General features: G+C 38.2%; 1 protein-coding gene across 3 annotated transcripts; it reads left to right on the top strand.

The window, feature by feature from the left end:
* Positions 1–2617: 2617 nt before the first annotated feature.
* Positions 2618–22252, top strand: MDM2 (MDM2 proto-oncogene). Of its 3 annotated transcripts, XM_085320540.1 has the most exons (12): positions 2618–2736; positions 3114–3192; positions 3342–3414; positions 5535–5609; positions 5983–6116; positions 7149–7198; positions 8547–8614; positions 8753–8846; positions 11415–11575; positions 12772–12927; positions 14047–14124; positions 15702–22252. In XM_085320540.1, exons 3-12 carry the CDS (start codon positions 3346–3348, stop codon positions 16269–16271), a joined length of 1455 nt encoding a protein of 484 aa, XP_085176666.1. In that variant the 5' UTR covers positions 2618–2736; positions 3114–3192; positions 3342–3345; the 3' UTR covers positions 16272–22252. The 3 variants fall into 3 exon arrangements, with proteins under 3 accessions (XP_085176666.1, XP_085176667.1, XP_085176665.1); XM_085320541.1 differs by lacking the exon at positions 3114–3192 and having other exon boundaries at positions 11418–11575; XM_085320539.1 differs by lacking the exon at positions 3114–3192.
* The last annotated feature ends 346 nt before the right edge of the window (positions 22253–22598 follow it).

Below are 22598 nucleotides of genomic sequence, written 5' to 3'. Positions count from 1 at the left end.
GAGAAATTTTGCCAAAGTGTACATTCTTCAGGTAAGTTCATAGAGTTGCATCTGCCCTTAATTTAAGACAAACCACTGTTTCAGACAGAATGTTTCAGCATTCACTGAAAGATTATTTGAGAACACTGAATTTTATCCCTGGAAAGGAATACTGACCTGTCTTCATATGTATTTTATGAAAAGTCAACCTAGAGGTAAAAATAAATATGCAGAGCTAAAATGCAATCATTTTGGAAGGTATATTATAAGAGATGCATAATCTAAATAAATACTGACTTCAGTCAATTTGCACTTGTTTTTAGAATCTGATCTCTATTCAGTGTGGTCAGGTGGTCACCTTGAGTACCATTTTTTCCCAATAAAATATTTTAACTATACTTATCCAGCATTATCAAGCATAGGAAAACAACTGTACACATTGATGAAATAGCATATGCTATATTAGTGACAAATAGGACAAAAGTGGTGCAGTGTCACATGTCACAAAATAGCCTCCTATCTCTTTAACCAAGCACAGGCAACATATTTTACTTACTCTCAGCTCCCCTTAACTTGGGATTAGTGTGTCTGAGAAAAGAGATAAGATTGTCCTCAAAGGCTAATAAAAATTCTGAACAGAAACTGTTTTTCTCCTAGCAGTTAATGAGTTGGTAAGGGAAAATTGTGAAAGAATCACAATTTAACTACAAATTGATTAGTCACAAGATGCTGTTGTCTGAGAAGAGGAAAAAGAAAGTCATAGCTACCAGCTTGTTAGGTCTTGGACTATGCCAATGTAGAAAACTTACTGCTAATTTAAAAATCATTTTAATTAATTTCTACGCAGCCTGAACAAAATGATACTACTCTTAAGACAAGGTTCAAAAATGTGACACATTTTTGGAAGAGATACTCTGAATTTTGCCTCAGTAAGGTAAAATGCATTTTGTATAGGAATTGAATACTTCACCTGCCACATCAGGACAAGACTGAACTTTGGTAATATTGCTGTTCAACATTAAATCCTTGTGTAGTCATCCAGTTCTACATTATTGCATTTTTCTGAAAAAAAAATATTATTTTGTAGTGATCAAGCTAGCTAGCTAAGGATCTCAGTAGATTTGGTTGCCAGCTGGAAATCTTAAGCTGCATCTTACTTCGTCAATGGCAGGAGATCTCACGCAGGAAAAGAGATTTCTGTGCCTTGAAACGCTGGTGATAACAGAAAGTAAACACGTTTTCAGAGTTCTGACAGCTTCTCAGATGTCACTCACTAGACCTTGAGCTTTATGCTTTAGAGGGATAACAAGCTGTCCTGAAAATCTGTCATCACACAAATGTCTAGATTTAAACTATTTCTGGAATTTTCATAAGGTCACACCATTGCTGAAAAATCTRTATTTGGCCAATGGACAAGTCCAGGCAGTTATCCATTGCTTGTTTGGACAAGTTAGTTGTCATGGAAAATTAGTGTTACTGAGTTGTAGAACATAGTGCTCACTCCGCTACAGAATATCTTTAAACATTATCTGCAGCACTCATGTTCCTTAACAACTGTTTTCATTGCTCAAATATAAATTTAAAATGCCGCCATGGCCAAAGTTTAAATCCGAGAATCGGAAAACAGAGTAAGACTGAAAACTAACTAGTTAGTTCCAGGAAGTGTAGATGCCAGAAATTAATTAACAGTCAAAATAACATACTTCTAAATACACTGCACTTAAAAGATTACTGAATGGGAGATGAGAGGAACATAGTTCACAGATTGTCCAGTTCTCTTTGGATGGGGCAGAATTTTCTACTGCTTCCTCTCCCAAGCATCAGTGAAAAAAAAAAGTTTATCCAAAGAGCATAAATGAAGCTTGAAGATCAAACTCCTACCCAAAGATATCATTGTCTATTCAGGCAGGAAACACATATTCTGTTACTTAATTTACGTGGATTGTAAGAGCCTCTGCCAAAATTAACCTCGAAAAAAGTTGACCCAGCCAAGCTTTCTGTTGTCAACACATGCTGAAGCTGGACTACAAAAAGTCAGGGTTGCTATCAGAGTGCTTAGGGTTAATAAGTGCTCTCAGTGTGATGTTTCAAAGCTGGAATTGGTGAAGTCCCGGGGAAGAGGCCTCCCATGGSGGGGAGCGGGGGTGCGCGGCCTTGTACCTCGCGCTGCAGGAGCCGGGCTGTGCCCCGAAAGTGCTGATGGGGAACTCAGTCCAAGGGGAACTCAGAGGGATGTTGCACTTCTGCCTGCAAGCGAGGCTTTATTTATTTATTTATAGTAGAAGAGAGGCGCTGCGAGGGAAGATCAGGCTCATTCAGGCTTGTTACCACCAAGCAGCTCTGCTCTTCCAGCTCTTGTCTCCCCAGTGCTTACATGTTTTATTTGTTTACTAAAACCCTGGGGTCTGGGGGAGAGGCCGTCACCCGAAACACTGTCTCCGTACCTCCCCCCCGGCGACAGGCAGGCAGGCAGGCCCCGGCCCGGGCCCCGGCTCCCCGCCGCCGCCGCGGCCTCCCCGTGCGAGCGGGCTTTTCCTCAAGCGCGTGCGCTCGGCCGTTGGCGGCGCGCGGCGGCCGTTGGCGGCGCGGCCGGGCAGAGCCCCGCGGCCGCGAGGGGGCGCTAGCGGCGGCTGCGGGCCGCGCGGCGCGGCGCGGCGGGGAAAATGGCGGCGCTGGGTGGGAGCCGCGCTGCAGCGCGGTAGAGCCCTCGGCCGTCCAGCCGCCGCCGGCCAGGCAGCGGAGCGGGCGCGGCTGGTGGTGCGTGCTCAGGGCCCCGCTCGCTCGGGGGCAGGGGCTGAGGGGCCGCCCGGAGCTCGCTGGCGGCGCGGCGGCCCGGGCGCTGGGGGAGGGGAGGCTGAAGCGCGGCGGCAGCTCGGGCGCGGCGCGGAGGCGAGCCCTGCGGCTTCCTGCTCGCGGGGGGGAAGCGCGGCCGAGTGTGCGGGGGGGGAGGCGGGGTGCGCGGAGACCGGGCTGCTTCTCCACACCGCCCCCCCGTTGCCGCGGCCACGGTGAGTCAGCGGCGCCCTGCCCGCCCCCCGCGGTGACTCGGCACCGCCGCCGCTCCGGGTCATGCTCAGGCATGTCGCGCCGTGGCCGGCGGAGGAGCTAAGCCCCGACTTGCCTTCCCTTGGCAGCGCTATATAAGCGGCGGCCCGGCTCGGCCCAGCTACCCGCCGCCGGAGCCCGGCGGGTGGGTAGGACGAGGCGGCCCAGGTGAGTGGGCCCCGCCGGGGTGGCGGCGGAGCGCGGCGCCTTGCCGTGGCCGTTGCGGGGCGCCGCGCCGCCCCTCGGGGCCTCTGCGCGAGGGGGAGCCCGCGCTGTGCCACCGCGATACATGTTCGGGGTCGTTCTCTTAACTGCAGGCAAATGTGCAATACCAAGATGTCCTCCCTTACGGACGCCTCTTCTGTCACCGCTTCGGAGCAAGAGGCCCTGGTCAGTAGCTCTGTAAGACGCGCGRGGTTTTCCTGCTTTTTGCAAAATTTCTATCCGCTAATTAAGCRGGGCTGCTTTGCTCAGGAGCGATGCTTAGAGAAAAGCCAGGAAGCCTAGTGAAGATGCACTGTGTTTGGTCCTGTACTTGTGAAGTAAATCTTTCTTATTCGTGGGTGAGAGTTGAGGGTGGCGGTTTAGGTCCTGGAGAACTTTGATGTTCAGCTTATTTCTTCAAATTAAAAGGGCCATAAGATTTGATCCTGCTAAATGCTTCGTGGTAGAAAATGTTACAGGTGTCGTAACTGAAGAGTTGTGGAAGATCTTTGTGCAAAGCATGTATTGCTTGTAAAAAAAAAAGAAAAAAAGTGAATTCATCTTACTATTATAACTGTGGATTTTTGAATTTGGCATTTCATTTTCTACTGTCTTGGAATTTGTAAGCAAATTGTAGTAAGAATCTTAATTTCTATTTAAGGTTTTACACATCCAGGCCTTCCATGATAAAGTGACAGTTATGCTGCGCTGGCTTTGTACATAAATTTTCCTTAGAATGGAATTGGCCTGCGTGTTATACCTGAGATRTGTGAGAGTTTATAAAAAATGGCATGATGTACAATGAGGATTTAACTAAATTGTTTTTTGTAGAAGGATAAAACTTAAAAGTGTAAATTGATAGCAGAGCTTTCAAAAAGCCAAATTGCAAGATAGTAGACTGTGGTTCTTAATGTATTTTAAAAATCACCCTAATGTGTATGTGAAGCTATGATATGTCATATGACAGTCAGGTCTGTGCGGAAGAACTTCTTGCTTGCAGCAGTTGGGAGAGGACTTGGGGTAAAAGAATCTCAGCCCATGCATCTAGTGTGGAATCAGAGATCTGAAACTGTGACTTAATTTACTATGTTGTCTTTACTACTTTATTAAGCTAGTGTTTGTTTCCTTTATGAAACTGCAGTATATCCTGCAGTCTCTAAATAGTTCTAGCATTTACAAAGGGTGAATAGACATGTAGCATTGTTCACATGCTTGTTTTTTTCCTTATGTGTGATTCTTGCAACTAMCTGCTTGTTAATGCACTAAGACTTCATATTGGTTTTTAGCAGATACTTGAATATAGGGAAGCCCCCTACCCCTCTTAGGCATTTACTCATTGCTTCATGGTATTTTATTCAGACTTTCTTGCACAATGTTTTTGTAATAGGCTCTTTTTCTTATTTTAGAGAATGTGTTTAATTAATTATCAGCTGTTCTTGGAATGTTCTTGATGTTGTTAAAGTGTCAGGACTAGAACATACTGTGCTGGGAACTTTCAGACCTGGCTCCGCAGGCATTTTCTTGGTAGTTGTGCCAGCCCCTGCAGCTTGTCCTTATCTCCTGCACTATACTAGCACAGCTGTTTGTGGAGCAGTGCAGTGACTGGGATCAGGACACTGCTCTGGCCAGGAGAAAAAAGGGGGGGAAAGTAATTCTGACTCTAGCTCTCTATCTTGGAAATTGTTCATGGAATGGCCACAAAAATAACTCTGCTGRCACTTGCTCTGCAAGGCAGGGTATTGTAAAAGTAAGAATGATTGAAGGCTGATGGAAAGGGCAAGGACTACTTTTCCTCACTAAGAAAAGCCTAAGCAGCCATGATRCCAAATGTAAACCGTAGCCTCCAACTGTCATGGGAGGAGAATAGGGAACAGATCGACTGGAGCTCTGCTTTGTCCATTGCACTCTGGACCTCACAGTTYGTGAGACCTCACAGTTTGTCCCAAAGGTCCATCTGCCTTCCTGCCTCCTCTCTGAAGTCACTGTAGTGACCAAAGGTGTGAAGTTGAATTCCCCAGGGCCCAGCCCTGTTCCAGTGCAATCGGCAAAACAATCTTGTAGCTCAGGTCAAGGAGCTCACTGAAAGATCAGGGTTCAGGCTAAGATGTACTGTGTATGAGAAGCTTGGGTTTGTGGTGTTTTCTTTTTAATTTCTAGCTTTGCAAAGGCAAAAACTTGGATAGGGATAGGTTTTCATGGAGTTGTGTGTTTGTATATCAGATAAATACAGAAGGAAGCACTCATCCGTATAAATAATATTTATTGAATAACCTGCTGCAGACTCTTCTTTTTTCTTCCCACTGCAGGTTAAGCCAAAGCCATTATTGTTGAAGTTGTTGAAGTTAGCAGGAGCAGAAAAAGACACTTTTACTATGAAGGAGGTGAGAACTTCTAATCGTCAAAGATGGATTACAGTAAATGAAGATAGAGTCGTCTTTTGTTCTGAGTGAATGGGAGGGAGTAGTTTATGGCTTGGGTAGGAAGTACTGAGTCAGGACATTGTTTTTAACTCTCCTGCTGACTTGTTAGACTGCCTTGAGCAAGTTTCTCAAACTCTAGACTGTAGTTTCTGACTGTCTTTAGAAGAGCAGGGTGTTTGGTGAGCCATAGATGAACATTGCAATTCAAAGGGAGTTTCAGGCAGTCAGTATGAGAAGAGCAAACATGCCAATGAATGTAATATCTTTTCTTACATACATTTGCTGTTACAAGTTTGAGTGTATTTAATGTCTGTATATTTTATTTATTTTACAGGTAATATTCTATCTTGGCCAATATATTATGTCTAAGCAATTATATGATGAGAAACAGCAGCATATTGTGCACTGTGCAAATGATCTCCTTGGAGATTTATTTGGAGTACCAAGCTTTTCAGTAAAAGAACACAGGTAAAATGGCATGCTTTTCTGAGAGTATAGTTGGGAACTAATGTAGGGCGTAATTAATATGTATGGCATATTTAGTTCTGTGTTCCTTGAAAGATTTTTAGCTGTCTTTTATAGTTAATCACCTGGTCTGATCTTTTTCTCCTATTTCTTTCCCTTTATTTTTAATTGGAAATTTACTGAACTGATATTTGTTGGTTGTGAACACAAACTTCAGATAGTCTGTAAGTTTGAAAGGCGTACGGTTGCCTCAGACACTGAATTTTGAGAATTTTCCCATTTCATTTGTAATGTAACAGCTCCAAAGGGATTCCAGAAACATGCAAAATTGGACTCCTGACTTCACAACCTGTGTATGAAGGAGGCCATCTAGGTTTTAAATTAACAGCAGAGAATGGTTGTATTTAATTCCAGTATGTTATCTTACCCAATAATCATGCCTTACTCCAGCACAAAGCTACAGTATTTTTAGCCTTTCTTTTAAACAGGTTACCTTGGTGCAGTGCTTACATACCTGCTCTTCTGAGTCTTAAGATAAATGGCAGTTTAATGCAAGTTTACTTGTCTTGCAAGACCTGTAAAAATTGTTCGTTCCAAGTTCTAGCAAGAACAATTTTGAATCAGTGCTAGAGCTCAAAATCGCTGGTGATTTTTTTTTTTTTTTTTAGGAACTTCTTGTCAAATCATTTTAACGAGAGTTACGATCTTCTATTTCCTGGCTTTTGAAGTGAATTTGAAAGATAAAGCATTTTGAAATTTATTGAGGTGAATAAACTCTCTTCTTTTTCTTCAGAAACAGAGGAAGAGGACTCTCTTGTTTGGGCTTTGTTTTCACAAGCGAAATAAAGCTGAAAAAACTTGGAACAGCTGTTTACCACATCCCTCACAGAAATTGCCATACTTTTTGAGGCCATTTCTGATTTTCACACTAAAAATAATTAATTCTAACATGAATCTCTTTAGGTAAATGTGCAGAGTATGTATGAACTCTACAGTAACTAACTTAAAACATCTCTCTTTTTATCCCCATCTAAGGAGAGTATATTCAATGATATCCAGAAATCTGGTAGCAATCAATCAACAAGGTAAGCTAGTTTTGGAGAGCCTTTTTTTTGGGGGGGGGGAGGTGGTAAAGAAATAGGGAAGATACAGATGCCTATGATAATGCATCATGCATGTAGTGGTCAGGTAACATCTGCCTTTCTATGATGAGCTATTTGAGTTTACACAGCACTGCCCAGAGTGACTGCAAGTAAAAACAAATCAAACCAAACACTTTTTTTCTGGAAATAAAATTCAGTCTGAATTACATTTTGGTAATTTTGTGGGACATAAACCAGAGCAGGCATAGTCAGTGCTGAATGCAAATGGGACTGAATTCAAAAATTTAATTGTTTGACTGCTTGTATTTCTTACAAATCAATTTTTAAAATGATCTTGAAGGGTTTAGGACCAAAAATGAGCTGCTTGAGCTTGTGCCAACAGTGACGTCAGGGTAAAACATCTTTGATTTTTTTTTCCTCTACTTTTTAGTATTCTGTTTTCATGTTCAAAACTGAATGTGGAATATATTTAGAACATAAGCTCAGGTACATTAGCTAAATTGAGTCATCTTTAAAAAGTCTGTATACTTAAATAAATAAATAATTGGTAACTCCATAAATGGAGAATTGTTACACACATTCTTTTCTGGATTATAAAAATGCTCAGTATACCTGTAATTTTGGAGTAATATAAGAAGCAAGTAAACAAAGAACAGAGGCCATTTTTTGAATTCCTTATAAATCCATATTAAGACTCTCTTTGCTTCTGAATCTTCTTAAAGGTAAGTGCTCCAGTACTCACTGGGGAGGATGGTCTTTATTGGACCTTACTGTTATGTTTGCAGTACTTAAGCTAGCTCTGCCTATTTTTGGGAGGGGAAGATACTTGATTATTTCTGGGTCTGTGCTGGCAGTAAGTCAACAAAAGCCAGTTTTTCTTCCACTATTTAATATACTTTAAAATCGATGTTTCCTATAAGGTGATAGCTAGTAAAATGTACTTTGGAGAGGAGAAAGTGTAAAAACATTACCTACCTACGTTCTTCTGTCTCTACAGAACCCTGTCTAATGCATCTCCTTCATCTGTAGGCATTTATAATATAATTTGGACTTACTTTGCAGTTGGGATTTCTTCTTCCTCCCTCCTTTTCCATTTTCATAATGTTACAGGTGAAGTACTGGAGATACTTGAAAAGAAAGGAGTGGAGCTGTTTGTTCCATTGTTTAAAAAAAATGTATGGATTGTAAGTTCTGATTAGAAACTTACTTTGTCAATAATGTGCAGTTAACTTCTCTCTCTTGCTCTTACTATAATCTTTTATTTATTTTTTTAAAACCCGAGATTACCTTTTTCTGCTGTATCGTACTATGGTTTTGGATTTTTTTTCAGATGCAACGCTTGTTAACACACCTGAGGATGATGCCAGATTTCAGCTTGAAACAGAAAATGTTTTAAAGGTGATCTTTCAATTTGGTATATTCTCAGATGTGAAATTAGTTAAGTTTCACACTCTAGTGTCAATGGTTTAGACACGGTTAGAATAATCTAATCTTTTGTATTCATGCTTATGCTTATTCTGTATTTCTTTTAATCAGGAATCCATGCAAGAGTTAGAAGAGAAGCAGACTTCACCAAACTTAACTTCTCGACCAGCAACGTCATCTAGGAGGAGAACACACAGTGAATCTGGTATGAGCAGATATGTGACAGAGTTTTCAACAGCATGTTCGCTTAGGGGGAAGAAAATGTTGCCTTGCTGGTTTTGAAAGATGGTGACAAATACTATTGTTTTTTCTCTGCTTATCTTAAAGAAAATATTCAGTCTGATAGATTACAGGATTCTTAGCATTGCTCCAGTGTTGTCTTACAGTTCAGCTCTCTAGAACTATTAGTAAGATGACAGAAGAACCTGTTCCACAGATCTGTTCAGGTGATGTGAAGAAGGTTATCAGTTCTCTCACTTCATGATGAGAACACATTTGTTTATGAATAGGCTGATATAATCAAATTCATTTCACTTCCCTCTGTAGACCACAAGATTTAAAGTTTTTGTTGCACTCCAAAAGAAGTTAGCGCTGGATTTTAGTTGGTTACGCAGAAGTGAAAGCTGTTATGTTTTAATTTCACTGGATGATATTGGATATATATGGGTTCCTGACATTTGTAAAGCACTTAAAACAAAAAACAAACAAACAAACAAAAAGTCTGGCCACTTCTTACGTCTCTCCACCTTTGTGGTTAATTAATAATTATTGACAAATGTATTTTTGAAATCTGGAGTGTTCATTCTGATAATTAACAAAGAAGCTGGTCTACATAAACCTGTATAACTTTAAATTTCTCAATGCAAGTGTTCTGTACATTCCAGCTTACCTATTACTTTTCAGTTTCTCACATCAGTTTGTTTCATTGCTTGCTTTATTAGCTCATGACTTGATACTTGTGATCACCTGGGCAATGGTTAGATCTTCTTTTTCTGAATTTGCTCGGAAATGTTTTTCAGTTCCTCAATTTTTGTGTAGTTTTTTTTTTTTTTTGTATTCGTCATGGGCGGTTGTAGTATTAGACAGCCCAAAAAACTGTACTGCATTGCGAAGCGGTTTGCACTAGATTAAAAGAACATTTCAATGTTGTAACTAAAACTGATGAAAGGATGGAAATTCGTAGTTAAAAATCATAACCTGTAATATTTAGGCATGACCCAGAGTACATAAGGTCCTGTGTTGTGCTTACTTATTGTAGGTTTGATTGTTAACTCTGTCTTTGCATCCGTTTATTAGTTTGTTACAACCTTAAAAGTTCTTTTAATGTAGTGTTTTTATATACACTTTTTTTCTAATTTATAGGAAATCTTCCTTTTAAACCACTATTCTTGTTAAATTGGGATGGTAGCGGCTCCTTTGGAGCCGCTTACATAGTGTATAGAAACCTTGTGGTGATACAGTATCAGTACAGCATGGAGCCATGACATCTTAATGAGGACAACGATGGACAGGAGCAACCGTTGGGCCTGGGGGCACCAAATTTGGTGGGGCTCTCAGGGCGGAAAAAGAAAAGAGAGGGGCTGAGCCAAGAAGCACCAAGGGAAAGTAAGAGAAGTCTCAAAGTATGTACAAGTGTTTTGTTCTCTTTTCTTTTAAAATGAAAAATTCAAGACTTGGAGACTCATGGATTGTCAGGATGTATTTTTACAAGGCAAGGGAGAAGTTGGGCAATAGAGGGTGTGTGCAGAAGGCACCTGTAGGGGGCAGCAGGCTCTTACCAAAGTCTGTTGAACCAGTTTGTCAGTCCTCGAAAGTTTCACTCCACTGCCCTTGCTACATACTGACTTTGCAATGCTTCTTAAGCAAACTTGTTTCTTATCAAACTCTGTAAATACCAGTGGAGCTGAATTTTGACTTATTTACCCCTAAAATTCTGTCCCCCCACTCCTCCTTATGCTATAAAGTGTTTTACAATGTAACGTACTTAGAAAACATTGCTTTTTTGCCTTCAAATTAAAGTTATTTAATATGCAAAGCTCAAAGCAACACTTCCATAGTTCAATTTTTACATAGTATGTTAGTCCTGAAGATTTTCTTCTTGGTGTGTGGTCARACTCAATCATTTAAGGATTTGTTACAAAATCCTTTTGAGTAAATACTATAACATGTAGTGCAACTATTAACTGGTAGATTTTTTGAAGTATCTGGAACTTACACCTGAATTTATCTTCCTAGCATGCGATCCTTTGTATGTTTTGACCTGAGAGCTAGTTGTCTTGTCTCCCTCCAAATTCTGGAAGGGGCTAATAAGCCCTCTGGAAGTACCATTCTCTATGTTGACTGCAGGGGGAGCTAGGACAATTAGGATCTTAACTGATTTTCTTAAAGTTAGGAGGGGTTTAACTTAAGTGCTTTGTGTGAAATGGGGTTAAAAAAAAAAGGAAAAAAGAAACCTTCCAACTTCTCAGTTACTGTATTTGCTAAATATAGAAGCTGCAATTTACAAGCTGTACTGATGGGACAAGCAGGGAAAACCAGCCCCTGAAATACTGGTTTCTTGAATGTGTTCCACATTCCTCATGCTTTTCAGTGTTACTGTGCCTTCTTAAAACTAGATTTTGGTGCCTTTTTACTTTTTTCCATAAAATAGTACTGAAGAAGAGCTTTCTTCAACTTGTAAATAAGTAAATTACATTTTAAGCTGCTTTAAAGAACAACCAAAACTGCACACTCAGATGTTTTTGAATTAATAAAAATTCTTTAATATGCCCAGAAGAAAATTCTTCAGATGATCCACATAGTGACAGAAGAAAACGACACAAGTCAGACAGCATTTCGTTGACGTTTGATGAAAGTCTCTCATGGTGTGTAGTCAGTGGACTGTGCCGTGAAAGAAGCAATAGCAGTGATTCAACAGATACTCCTTCCATTCCTGTAAGTCAAAAAATGCTTTTTGTGGTACAGATTTTGCAGATAGCACAGCTGTAGATGTTTATCTTAGAATCTCATATTGGTAACTGAAACCAGCAGCGCCTTTAGTGGCGTCTGAGAATTGGGGCCGGGAAAAGAAAAGGAATTGAAAGAGAAGTTGGTCTATGTGTGCGGAATAAGGTCTTTCATATTTTTTTGATATGAAATATGAACTCTCAATGTGAAATATGAACTCTGAATATTCATAAAGAAAGACAAGCAAATCATAGACTCATAGAATGGTAAGGTTGGAAGGGACCTCCGGAGATCTAGTCCAACCCTCAGCATAGCCCATATGGTGATTGAACCCATGAGCTTGGCATTAGCAGCACCATGCTCTTAACCAGCTGAGCTAAACCTGCCCCCAAATAGATTATTATTCGTTGCTGTAGTATTAACAAAGTGCAAAATCTGTTTTGTATTTTAAAATCAGTACTTTCTTAAATTGACAAAAGAAGAAAAGTAGTCATAGGTGTACTATGACTTAGTATCTAGCTCTGAGCAAGTTGTAATTATAGTACAACTTTGAGAACTGTATGTTAAYCAAAGTTTAAGTTTTAAAAAGTGCCCTGATGATATGCTGCATTGGTATGGTATTGCCTAGCCCTTTTTGGCTTCTTTTATTATTTTCAGCAGACACTGAGACAAAATATCTGTGGCTRAGATAAGTAATGGAAAGCTAAATTAATTGTATTCCTAGTCAAATAATAGTATTTTGAATTGACAGAGCTAATATTGTAACTTCACTTTTTGCTACTTGATAATTGTTTAATTGCTGTCTCAAATTAAAGAACATCATGAAAGTTAAAAAGACAAGTAAATGAGAATAGAGAATTTAATGATACAGAGCTAAAAACATCATCTTGCATATGTTCTCATGCTTTTTAGGAGAACTTTTGGGAAATAGAAGAGTCAGTCTTTAAGCTTAAATATAAGCTGACTGCTACTTCTATCACAAAGCTGACAAAAAGCTTTCAGATCTTATTATTTTACTGAGATACAACCAGTATGTCTCATAAAAGATGTCTGTCTAACAGCAGCTCTTTTCATTTCTTCCATGGCTAACTGAACTGTGTAGTTCAATTTTATTAAGAGCCGTCTTAACAGAAATGAGATACAGATAGTGAGGCTGAATGTATATTTTCTTTCTCTTTATTCAGGATCTTGATGCCAGTTCACTAAGTGAAAACTCTGATTGGTTTGACCACAGTTCCGTTTCAGACCAGTTCAGTGTAGAGTTTGAAGTTGAGTCTATTTATTCAGAAGATTATAGCCACAATGAGGAAGGACAGGAGCTCACAGATGAAGATGATGAGGTATTTATTTGCATTTTTTGATTTGTGGGTGAGAGGGGGAAGGAAAATTACATGAATACTTCATGTTAAGCAGTAATTCTTCAGACTTAATTCAGGAGTACGTATGCTATATGACAACTGCATCCAGTCATTTATTGTATCAAGTTATGTGCCTGTGCAGGTGGACCACAATTACATGGCCATCAGCGTGGTGTCCAGAACTGTGCTGAAGCATTCTGCAGGTTTTGAGACAGACCCTGGTAGTCCAGAGAAGTCTGTCCATCTTAAACATCACTCCCTAACAGCTGGAGTCAGGAGCATAATGTATGCTTGAGTCTAATCTCACATTTTTAATTACAAGAGTATTAATTTGGAAAATATGTTGAGCTCTGGACACTGAATGAGAACTTCCCTAGTAACTTTTTGCAGAGAGATACTTCTAAATTACTTGCCTCCATGAATCTAAATGTTTTAAAGAGATATGCTGAAATACAATTTTAGAAATTTCCATTAGGAGACAGTAACATATTAAAACTCTAGTTCCCATCTCTTCAAGAGATTGAGGTGTCTGTAGTGTCAGGATTGAAATGGGAAATTATTTTTTCTGGATCATTTTCCGCTGTTTCAGTGAGCTATATTAGCTTATGGCAAGATGAGGTAAGCACCAAAGGCAGAATCGGTCAGGGACATACATGATCATGGTACCTGGGAGTGGAAGAATGGAACTGTTTGTACTTGTTTACAGGGGCTTAGAGTGCTGCAGAGCTTTACCCTGGGATAAGACAGTGATTTGGAGGGGGAAAGGATCAAGATTTTGGTTTTGTTGCCTTAACAATAGTGTTAAAAGAGTGTTCCTTGTTGCTAAATTTTTCACTCACAGTTAACATGAACTATATGAGAAAGCTGTCCATTTTATCTGCCTAGTTGATGTGTATCAAACTGTGTGTCGCAAGTGTGAACAGAATTTTTTTCCAAATCTAACTATCAGATTTTTATCAAGAGTTACTTTCTAGCCTTTATTGATTAAATGTAATAGATTTGGTATTAAAAGTAGTTAACAGAAAATCAGATTTTTAAAATGAATTCCAAAAGAGTGCTTCAGCACTTTCAATGCCTTTTCTTTTTTTTTTTTAAATTCAGGTATATCAGTTGACTATTTATCAAGATGAAGAAAGTGATGCTGATTCATTTGATGAAGATCCAGAGATTTCTCTAGCTGTGAGTAAATCCGTGATTTGCAAAGCATTGTAAATTGGGTGAATGGACAGAGCAGGTCACAGCTTATAGGGAAGACCTATGGTACTCATGATTTTTAAATGCTAAATTAACTTTTTTTTTCTGGCATACTTGAAGATTCCAAGCTTTAATTATCAACATGTGAGTATTAAGGAGCATGAATAGTTTTAAAAAAATAAGTTTAAAAATAAGTTTCTTGATCCGTTTTGGAAAAACAAACCTACAGTTTCACTAGTGTAGTGGAAGAAAATTACTTAGAGCCTAAGGTTGACTTGTGCAAAAGGCAAAGGAAATATTCTTTCAAATATTATGTATATTTAGAAAGCTTTTATTATAAATCAGTGTATCTTGTTTTATTGTCCGTCCTAAAAGAAGGAATCAGTAATATAGAGATGTGAAGGCAAATATTTCCGAAGTTGTGTTTTCAGAACAGTACTGTAAAATCAGTAGGTTTTGAGGCTTTTTAAATTCTGTAAGATGGTTCTTGATTGTGGGAAGATATGCAGGCCTATAGTATTTGGAGCAAAATATATAGACAGCTATAAATAAAATATATCAGAGATATTAAAACCCCAGTTTTTAAAATAAGGTATTTTGTGTCTTGAAGGGTAGCTGAAGTTCTTTTTAAATGTAATAATGTAATGTTGAATATTTTAAAGGTCTGTCTAGAATTAAAAAAAAAATACGTATACTTCAATTTATAGTTGCTTTTCACTGTCAAAGCTTGAATAAAGCTGTAGAGCAAAACTATTTGAAATCTTCCAGTCCCTTGATGCTCTGTAGGACTCAACTATGTGTGTAAAATGCAGGGCCAGACACCATTTGAAAACATAGTGCTCCTTATGTATGGAAAAATATATCCATCCATTATTATTAGGATTTAAAGTTGATGTCTTAAGCTTTTGATGCTGCTGATGTTATTCAGGACTCAAACCAAAAAAWCCCAAAGCCTTTTAAATCAGGGATTTTGTTCTTTTTTCCTCTACAGAGTGCATTAATTCTAAAGAGGATCTTTTTTAAAAAAGGCATTTTGAATGGGATGGAAGGTCTCTTTTCCATGCAGCCTGTGGGGTAAACTCTGAGACAGTGATTGAACTCTTTAAAATGGCTGATGTTTTCTACTCTACTGTTTTTCTACTGCTGTCTCAGAGTGCCCTCACCTGGCCATTCGACAGACCAACATCCTTCTGGCTGTTACCCCTTGAAATAAACATGCACCAACCAGCAACGACTTAGCATCCTCCAGGTTAGAGGCAATGCTTCCGATTGGAGTGTTGCTAGTCATTTGAAAACCAGTTAGAAATAATAAAAATTTTCTCTACCTCTGTTTTTATTTCATATGTTTACTTGCAAGAAGGAAGAAAATCAGAGTCTTTTAAAGACTAGATAGACTATTCTATTCCAGACTCTCAAGCTGGGATCAAACACTGAATGGAATTTTAAAGCTATAAACAAGTTGATAGTTCAAGATGACTTACTATTTTGGCAGTAATAAATTCTTTGTAATTTGTAAATAGTTCCAAGTAGTTTTAACTCTTTCAATCTTTAATTCATTAAAGGATTATTGGAAGTGTGCTGAATGTAGTGAAATGAATCCTCCGCTTCCACGACATTGCCACAGATGTTGGGCCCTTCGTGAGGACTGGCTTCCAGATGAAAAGAGTAATAAATCCGAAAAAAGCAAATTAGAAAGTTCTTTGCACCTGGAGTCTGAAGAAGGTTTTGATGTTCCTGACTGCAAGAAAGTGAAAATGACTGAAGATAAAGAACCAGCTTTGGAGGAAAATGATGATAAAGCAGTACAAATTTGTGAGTCCCAGGAAAGTGAAGAGTATTCTCAACCATCTACATCTAGCAGCATGTTTTGTAGCAGTCAGGAGGACTTTAAGGAACCTGAGAAGAGAGATGTGCAGGACAAAGAAGAAAGTATGGAATCGAGTCTGCCTATCACCAGCATAGAGCCCTGTGTCATATGTCAAAGCAGACCTAAAAATGGCTGCATAGTACATGGCAAAACAGGACATCTTATGTCATGTTTTACATGCGCGAGAAAACTTAAGAAGAGGAACAAACCCTGTCCAGTGTGCAGACAGCCCATACAGATGATTGTGCTAACTTACTTTAGTTAGAAGGATGCTGAGTGCAAAGGAGCAAAAGGAACTTCACAGACTGGTACAGCAATTAAGAGAGTAAGAAACTATTTTTATATACTTACCGGAATATTAATATTTTGGATGCCTTTACATTTGATGCGGAAGGTGATTGCTGAAATAAATATTGCACTGGAATTGATAGAGTTTAGCCTAATATTCATTAGTCAATTTGAAGATTTTAAATCCTTCTAAATAGAAGTACCCATTTCCTGTAAAACATCTGTCTTTCTATGTGTTCTATGTTGCAAACAAGTTAGTAACATTTGAATTACTGAATTAAATACACACATTAAAAATGAATTTAGTGGTTACGAGAGGTGATACAATTTTGAAGAGTTTGTTGATGGCAATTCCTCTTCTTAAGAAAATACAAGACTCTCTAGATTCCAGTGTCTGCTGTCTGGTGAAGACACTGAGCAAAAATTAGAACTCCAAATAAGTCAGTAAAATAAATAAGATCTTATCTCCTTCACTCCCAAGACTTACATTCCTCCCAGTAGTCTAATTRTGGGGAAAATCTTTAAGAGAGTTAAGAAATAAGGGAAGATGAGATAGAAAATCTTTAAGGATTTGGAAATAGACTAGGAAAGTGTCTTTTATTTTTATAACTTGCATTGTAAACTTCAGTGCTGTGTGTATGTGTCCCAAGCTTTAAATTCAGTCATACATTTACCTCTTAAACATCCTGAGAAATAGGCTCTCAAAATATTTTGTGAAATTTGTGGTCTGTGCTGTACTGTTGATTTATTTTAGCAGAGTGTATAAGACTTGAAACAGGCAAGTAAAATGAAGAATTGTCTATATAATAAGTTGCCCAAATTAGGTAATATTGAGGGAGACTCGTATTTTTTCTGCAGTGGTTTTTGCCTTCAGCAGTGTGTCATACAGCTTGAGCACTACATTTACTTGAATAAAAATTAAAAAAGATCCATCTCTAGTAGAAACAAATTKTCTAGTTCTATTTCAGGTAGATATTTTTAGGTTAAGTAGTCTTACTTACCTTATTTTTATCTGTATCACAAGGATTTTTAAAATCTTTTGCCAAGTTTTTGACTAATTTAAATCTTCAGAGACCTTAATATGAAAATTTGTCACAATTTGATCTGACACTTACAGCTTTTAACTTTTTCCTCCTCACTGTAGTTGTCAGATTTTTGTGAAATGTATCTGTTTGTTTATTAAGAAGTTTACTTTCTGTGCTGCATTCATAGAAGGTAACGTGAGTGTGTATTTGCTAAAATATCTTCAGGATGTGGTTAGATTAGGTTTGAATTGTTCTTAGATGGGTAGTTTCTGTACCCATGAGTGAGTTTGGTTTTTTTTTGCCTTTGGAAAACGATATTTAAGAAAAGAATAGCACATTTGAGTAGCTTTTTAATTTTAGAGGTGGTCACTGGTAGTCTGTCAAATAGAGAGAATGGCAGATGAGTAGTTTTTGAGTCAAGGGAGTTCYGTGTATGGAGATGTAACCCCAAATGCAGAAGTTGTATGATTTTTCCCATCCTGCAAGCCTAAGTTAAATAGCATCCTTAACTTAAAATACTAGTATAGAACAGTTAATGCCCATGTACTAGTACAAAGACTTACTGTGTAACTGCTTTAGTGTCAGAACTGAAATAGTTATACTAGTATAAAGTAGCTGTAAGTCAGGAGCAAAACTAACCTGAATACAAGGAAGAACCAAGGCAAATGACAAAGAAAGCAACTAAAAGCTGTACAATACAAACTTGTTAAAAACTTGGTTATTATTTGCCTGCAAAGAAATTCTGTGATGCATAAAGACTGAGTTACCTGGGTCTTTTTTTGTTGTTTTTTTATAGTTAAATTTATTTTTGCAAAATGCAACTAAAAGAAGATTGTTGCCTCCAAAGTTTAACTATAATTTATTTTAACTAAACAAAATATAAAACCCAATTGTAATTGTCTCTTCAAATTCTTACATGCAAATTTCTGCTTTTTACAATTTGTAATGTGACAGCAGGTAATTGGAAGTTCTTAAAGTTATAACTTAAAGGCTTTGGTCAAGAATAACCTTTCATGCTGGGCTTTGATAATCCTTTAGTCTGATATAGGAAAAATCCTTTGGGCTGTCACTGGTATGCATGCTTTGTATTTATTGGTCAAAAAATGTTGTAGATAGCCTCATTGAAATGAAATTGTGATGAAAGATGTACTAAAGCTTCAGTAGGTTACAGCACTTCTGTGAAACTGTTCTATTGCAACAGGACAGATCTTAGCATTTTCAGGCAGTGATGCTTCTAACAGATGGTTACCTGCCTTAATTCCTGGCTGCTTCCTGTTTGTTTTTCTTATGTTACGTGATAAAGTATAGCGAAGCTTGCAAAGGCTCTTCCTCCGCAMCCACAGATCAGAACCAAACAGCGGTCATATCTTGCCTGGAACCTGCAGCTGAGAGAGAGAGTTGAAAAGCTGTATGCTCAGGAAGAGCGTTGGTAAAATGGGGAGTGTGCTAAGGAAACTTTATCCGTTACACACACTCTTGTGTCTTCAGCTTTTCTGGTTTGATACCTTCTCTACAGTCACTGGAATTGCTGTGTAACTACTGTCATGGCAGAGCAGCTGTTGTTATTTAATTCCTATTGGAACAAATTGTAGCATCCCACTCCAGGTGTCCTCTTACAACCCCTTGAGTTATCTTCATCACTGGGGGGAGGGGAACACTCACAAAAAAGCATGTATGGTCAGCGTATCGGTGTAGTAATCCCTGTTATTCACAATTACTTTGCTTTTGAATTTCCTTTCAATAACATTTCATCTCCCCTAAAGCCGCCTGCCTTGGCAGAAGGTAAAATGGGAGCATACAACATAATAAATTTTCCCTGTTATGATCTAAAAGTTTACTTCTTAGCATTTCTTCTGTGGGGAATAGCCATGGAAATAACCTCTACTCCATACAATAATGAGGAAATGGGGAATTCAGGTTTCTGCATGCTTGGATAAACCATTGTGGCAGACTGGCTCTTTGTTCTGAATTGTGGGTTTTGGCATAATAATTTTTAACACTTTCTGGTAAGTGTCAGRTGGCTTTTTTCAAAACTTGCTTTACAAATGAAGAAGTGATGAGTAGCAGCATCTTGCCCAGTTCTGTGAAGAAGCTGGCAGGCAGGTGAGAGCTCCTCTAGGTGCCTGTGGGAGCGGTGTGTGCATCTGTGTGACAGAAGTGCTGAGGACCATGGACCCTGATTCAGAGCAGGTGTTCAGGTGCTTAGTTGTAACAGATGGAAATTTTTGAATCTGGCTCTGTTAAATCACTTTGACCTGCGCTTGGACCTCTGTAAATATAAATATAGGCGGAAGAAATGCCAGAAGGATTAATGGCAATGAACCTTGTATTTATCTTTTTTTTTTTTTAACAGATTAAACAATTATCTTTCCTTGAGTAGTAGTCAAAATGAGCACAGAAGTTCACACTTGTACTAGAGAGCTTAGATTGTTATTTAATACCACAGACATTTTAACCTTTAATTTATTGCAGTTTGTACATACTCCTGTGCATATGATTAGTGTTTGGAGCTTTAATTTATTGAATTAGCCTATTGGTACCTGTATGTACATAAATGTGTGTATGTTGTAAATCACAGTTACAAGAAGAATATTTAAGTAATTGTTGCATTAAAAATAAAAAGGCAGATATATTGCAAACTAAGAGGGGTATAAGAATATTTATGTCTTGGTTTTCCTTTTTTCCTTCTCTTAATACAACTAATGAGGTACAACTATGTAAGATTTATTAAATGGCAGTAGAGATGGATGGTGGTACAACATTAATGTAGTGCAAATATTTTGGTGCTGTTTTCCTTTGGAATGCTTTTGCATCTCTGAGTACAACCAAGAAGCTTGCTGACTACTTCGCTGCTCTAGTAACATGGGAAGTCCTTATCTGGAAGATGTGGTGGCAAGAGGAGAGGATTCAAGTTTGATTTGTTTCTGGTAATAATTTCTTTTGCCCTTGACTGTGTGACTAAGAAGGTTAAGGGAATGGCCAGATACTAACAAAATTTGAAAGTATACAATTATTTTCAGTTATTATCTTAACCTATTCGTTCTGCACTTCAGGCAGACAATATTCATATACAAATACTACCAAAAATGAGTCACTCTCTTTTATAAAGTACAGTAAAACCACTTGCTGATTMAATATGACTTTTTCATAATGTAGATTTTATCATTGAAATTCAACTCCTGAACCAAGAAAGCTACGTGTGGAGTACCTGACAGAAGCCAAAATTACTTTGTTCCAGTGTGTCTAACATTTCTCAAAAAGTCTAGAAATACTGAATATCGAAATGCTTGAGTCTTTAATACTGAATCTTCACTTCARATTTTCTGAAGTCTGCTGCTTTTATCCTTTAAAAATGTTGCACGGCTGAAATGTAGGTAGCTGGGTTGCTGATTCTATTTAATACTGACTGCAGGGATTACATTGTTGTTGCCCCGCACCTGTGGAGTGTTGCCTATTAGTATCATTAATTAGCAGGCTGGGACAAGTACGTGCCCTGCGGCACTGCACAGGAGGCTGTGGCTGCCACTTGAGTGAGCAGGTTGATTTAGAAAGGATAAAAGTTTACATAGCTCTGTTGATGAAAGGTTTTGCATTTATTTTTGACCATTTTTTGTTCCATTTTATCACTGAGTTCCATTTTTTTGTAAACTTGTTTAAATGTCACTGGCTGTTAAACTTCTGTCTGTTTAGTTGAGGCTAAATGCAAAAGACTCAGATTTTTCCCCTTTAAGTCTAATATGAAGGAAATCAATTCTCATACTTACAGAAAGCATCAACAAGAATAATTGTTTTAAGAAAACCCTGTTATTACAGGAAAGAGATCAGAAAATTACTAGAAGCATGGTGAAGTGAATAAACAGCAGTTGTGCAGGGTGAAAAACTCTTCCCTCTCTTAATCTAAAGTTGCCAAAGGGCGTAACTTCAGAAGTTGAATTTTTAACTTCACTTAGCATTTTAAACCAGTTAATGTATGATTGGGCAGCAGTTATCCTAGGAAGACAGATGGGTTTTTGCATCTTCAGTCAGCTTAAAAAGGGGTATTTGCTACTGTGGTACTTCCCTATGCAGTATGTGCAAGTGATTCCCAGAAAGGCACGATTCGTACCTGGTCGACGTTTATTTGCTGCTCTCCTTGGATTATTCACAATACAGGCAGGTAGATGCAGACTTTGGATTCCTGGCTCCTGCATAAGGTCTGAGTCTCACTTTTTTTCTTTCTTTCCCCCCCTTTTTTTTTAAGTTACTTTGTAGTTTACAGGTGTTGCAAAAATGTAAATAAAAAAACAAAAAATAAAAACTATCTTAACAAGGGTCAGAACTTACTAAAAATGTAAAGTTGTTGCTTTTAGCTGCTGTATGCTTTTTATTTTTAATTACTACAAGCACAACACAAATTTCAAGCAAATGCATCTTTGAAGTATTTATTGTACCTGTAAAATTTATTGGTTAAATTGTGTTATCACCTGTTTTTTGTAAACCTTGTTTAAATTAAACACCATGGTTTTGAAGAACAGCTCATATTTTCACACAGTTACTGGAAGTCTGCATGATGATTACATAAATCCTGAAATACCAAAATAGTTTTTCCAAAAGCAGTCCTGCATTGTTTTCTGAGTACACATAGTGGACTGATTATTAAACACTGTTTAATAATGAATTTAAGTAACTATGCAATTTTGCTACTATACAGATGTACACATATATGTTTATGGCTTGTCATTTTGCATACCTTCTAGAGAGCCCTTACAGCTGGTGTACACTGAGTAACCATTAAAGTTAAAATATCCGCTTAAACTGCACAGACTACATTCCCTTTAAGAGAAGAATTTTCACGTGCATTTCATTTATGTCTTTTGGTTTTAAGGTTTTCCTTTTCTGAGGAAAGTAAACATTGTTATGTTTAAAAGCTTTAAATAAAGATTCTTTATATATACTTGGTTTTATTTCTTGTAAGTAAGTAAGTAAGTAGATTATTTCATTTTTTGTGTTTTTGCTGCTGTACTTTCACACAGATTTTTTTTAATTGTGTGAAACAACACGCGGGCTCTTCCTAACTTTGCTCAGCAGTGAGTCCCCTGTCGTCTCACAGAATTTGTGCTTTGGGGGGATTTTGAACTGAAGGACTGAAGGGAGCTGTAGCTCTGTTTTGCTTTAAGTGGTAGAATGAGAACCAACTGTAGGGAAGACAGTAGTGCCTAACTGTTTGTTCTCTAAAGAGAACAAAAAAGGGTGTTTTGTTACACTGCAGGCCTTGTTCTGAACTTAATTTCTGTTTCTTT

The sequence above is a fragment of the Rhea americana genome, unplaced genomic scaffold (genome assembly GCF_003343005.1).
Source record: "Rhea americana isolate MKP2758 unplaced genomic scaffold, rheAme1 scaffold_64, whole genome shotgun sequence".
Classification (NCBI taxonomy): domain Eukaryota; kingdom Metazoa; phylum Chordata; class Aves; order Rheiformes; family Rheidae; genus Rhea; species Rhea americana.
Note: the sequence above shows the minus strand (reverse complement) of the source record. Positions and strands in the feature narration are given on the sequence as shown.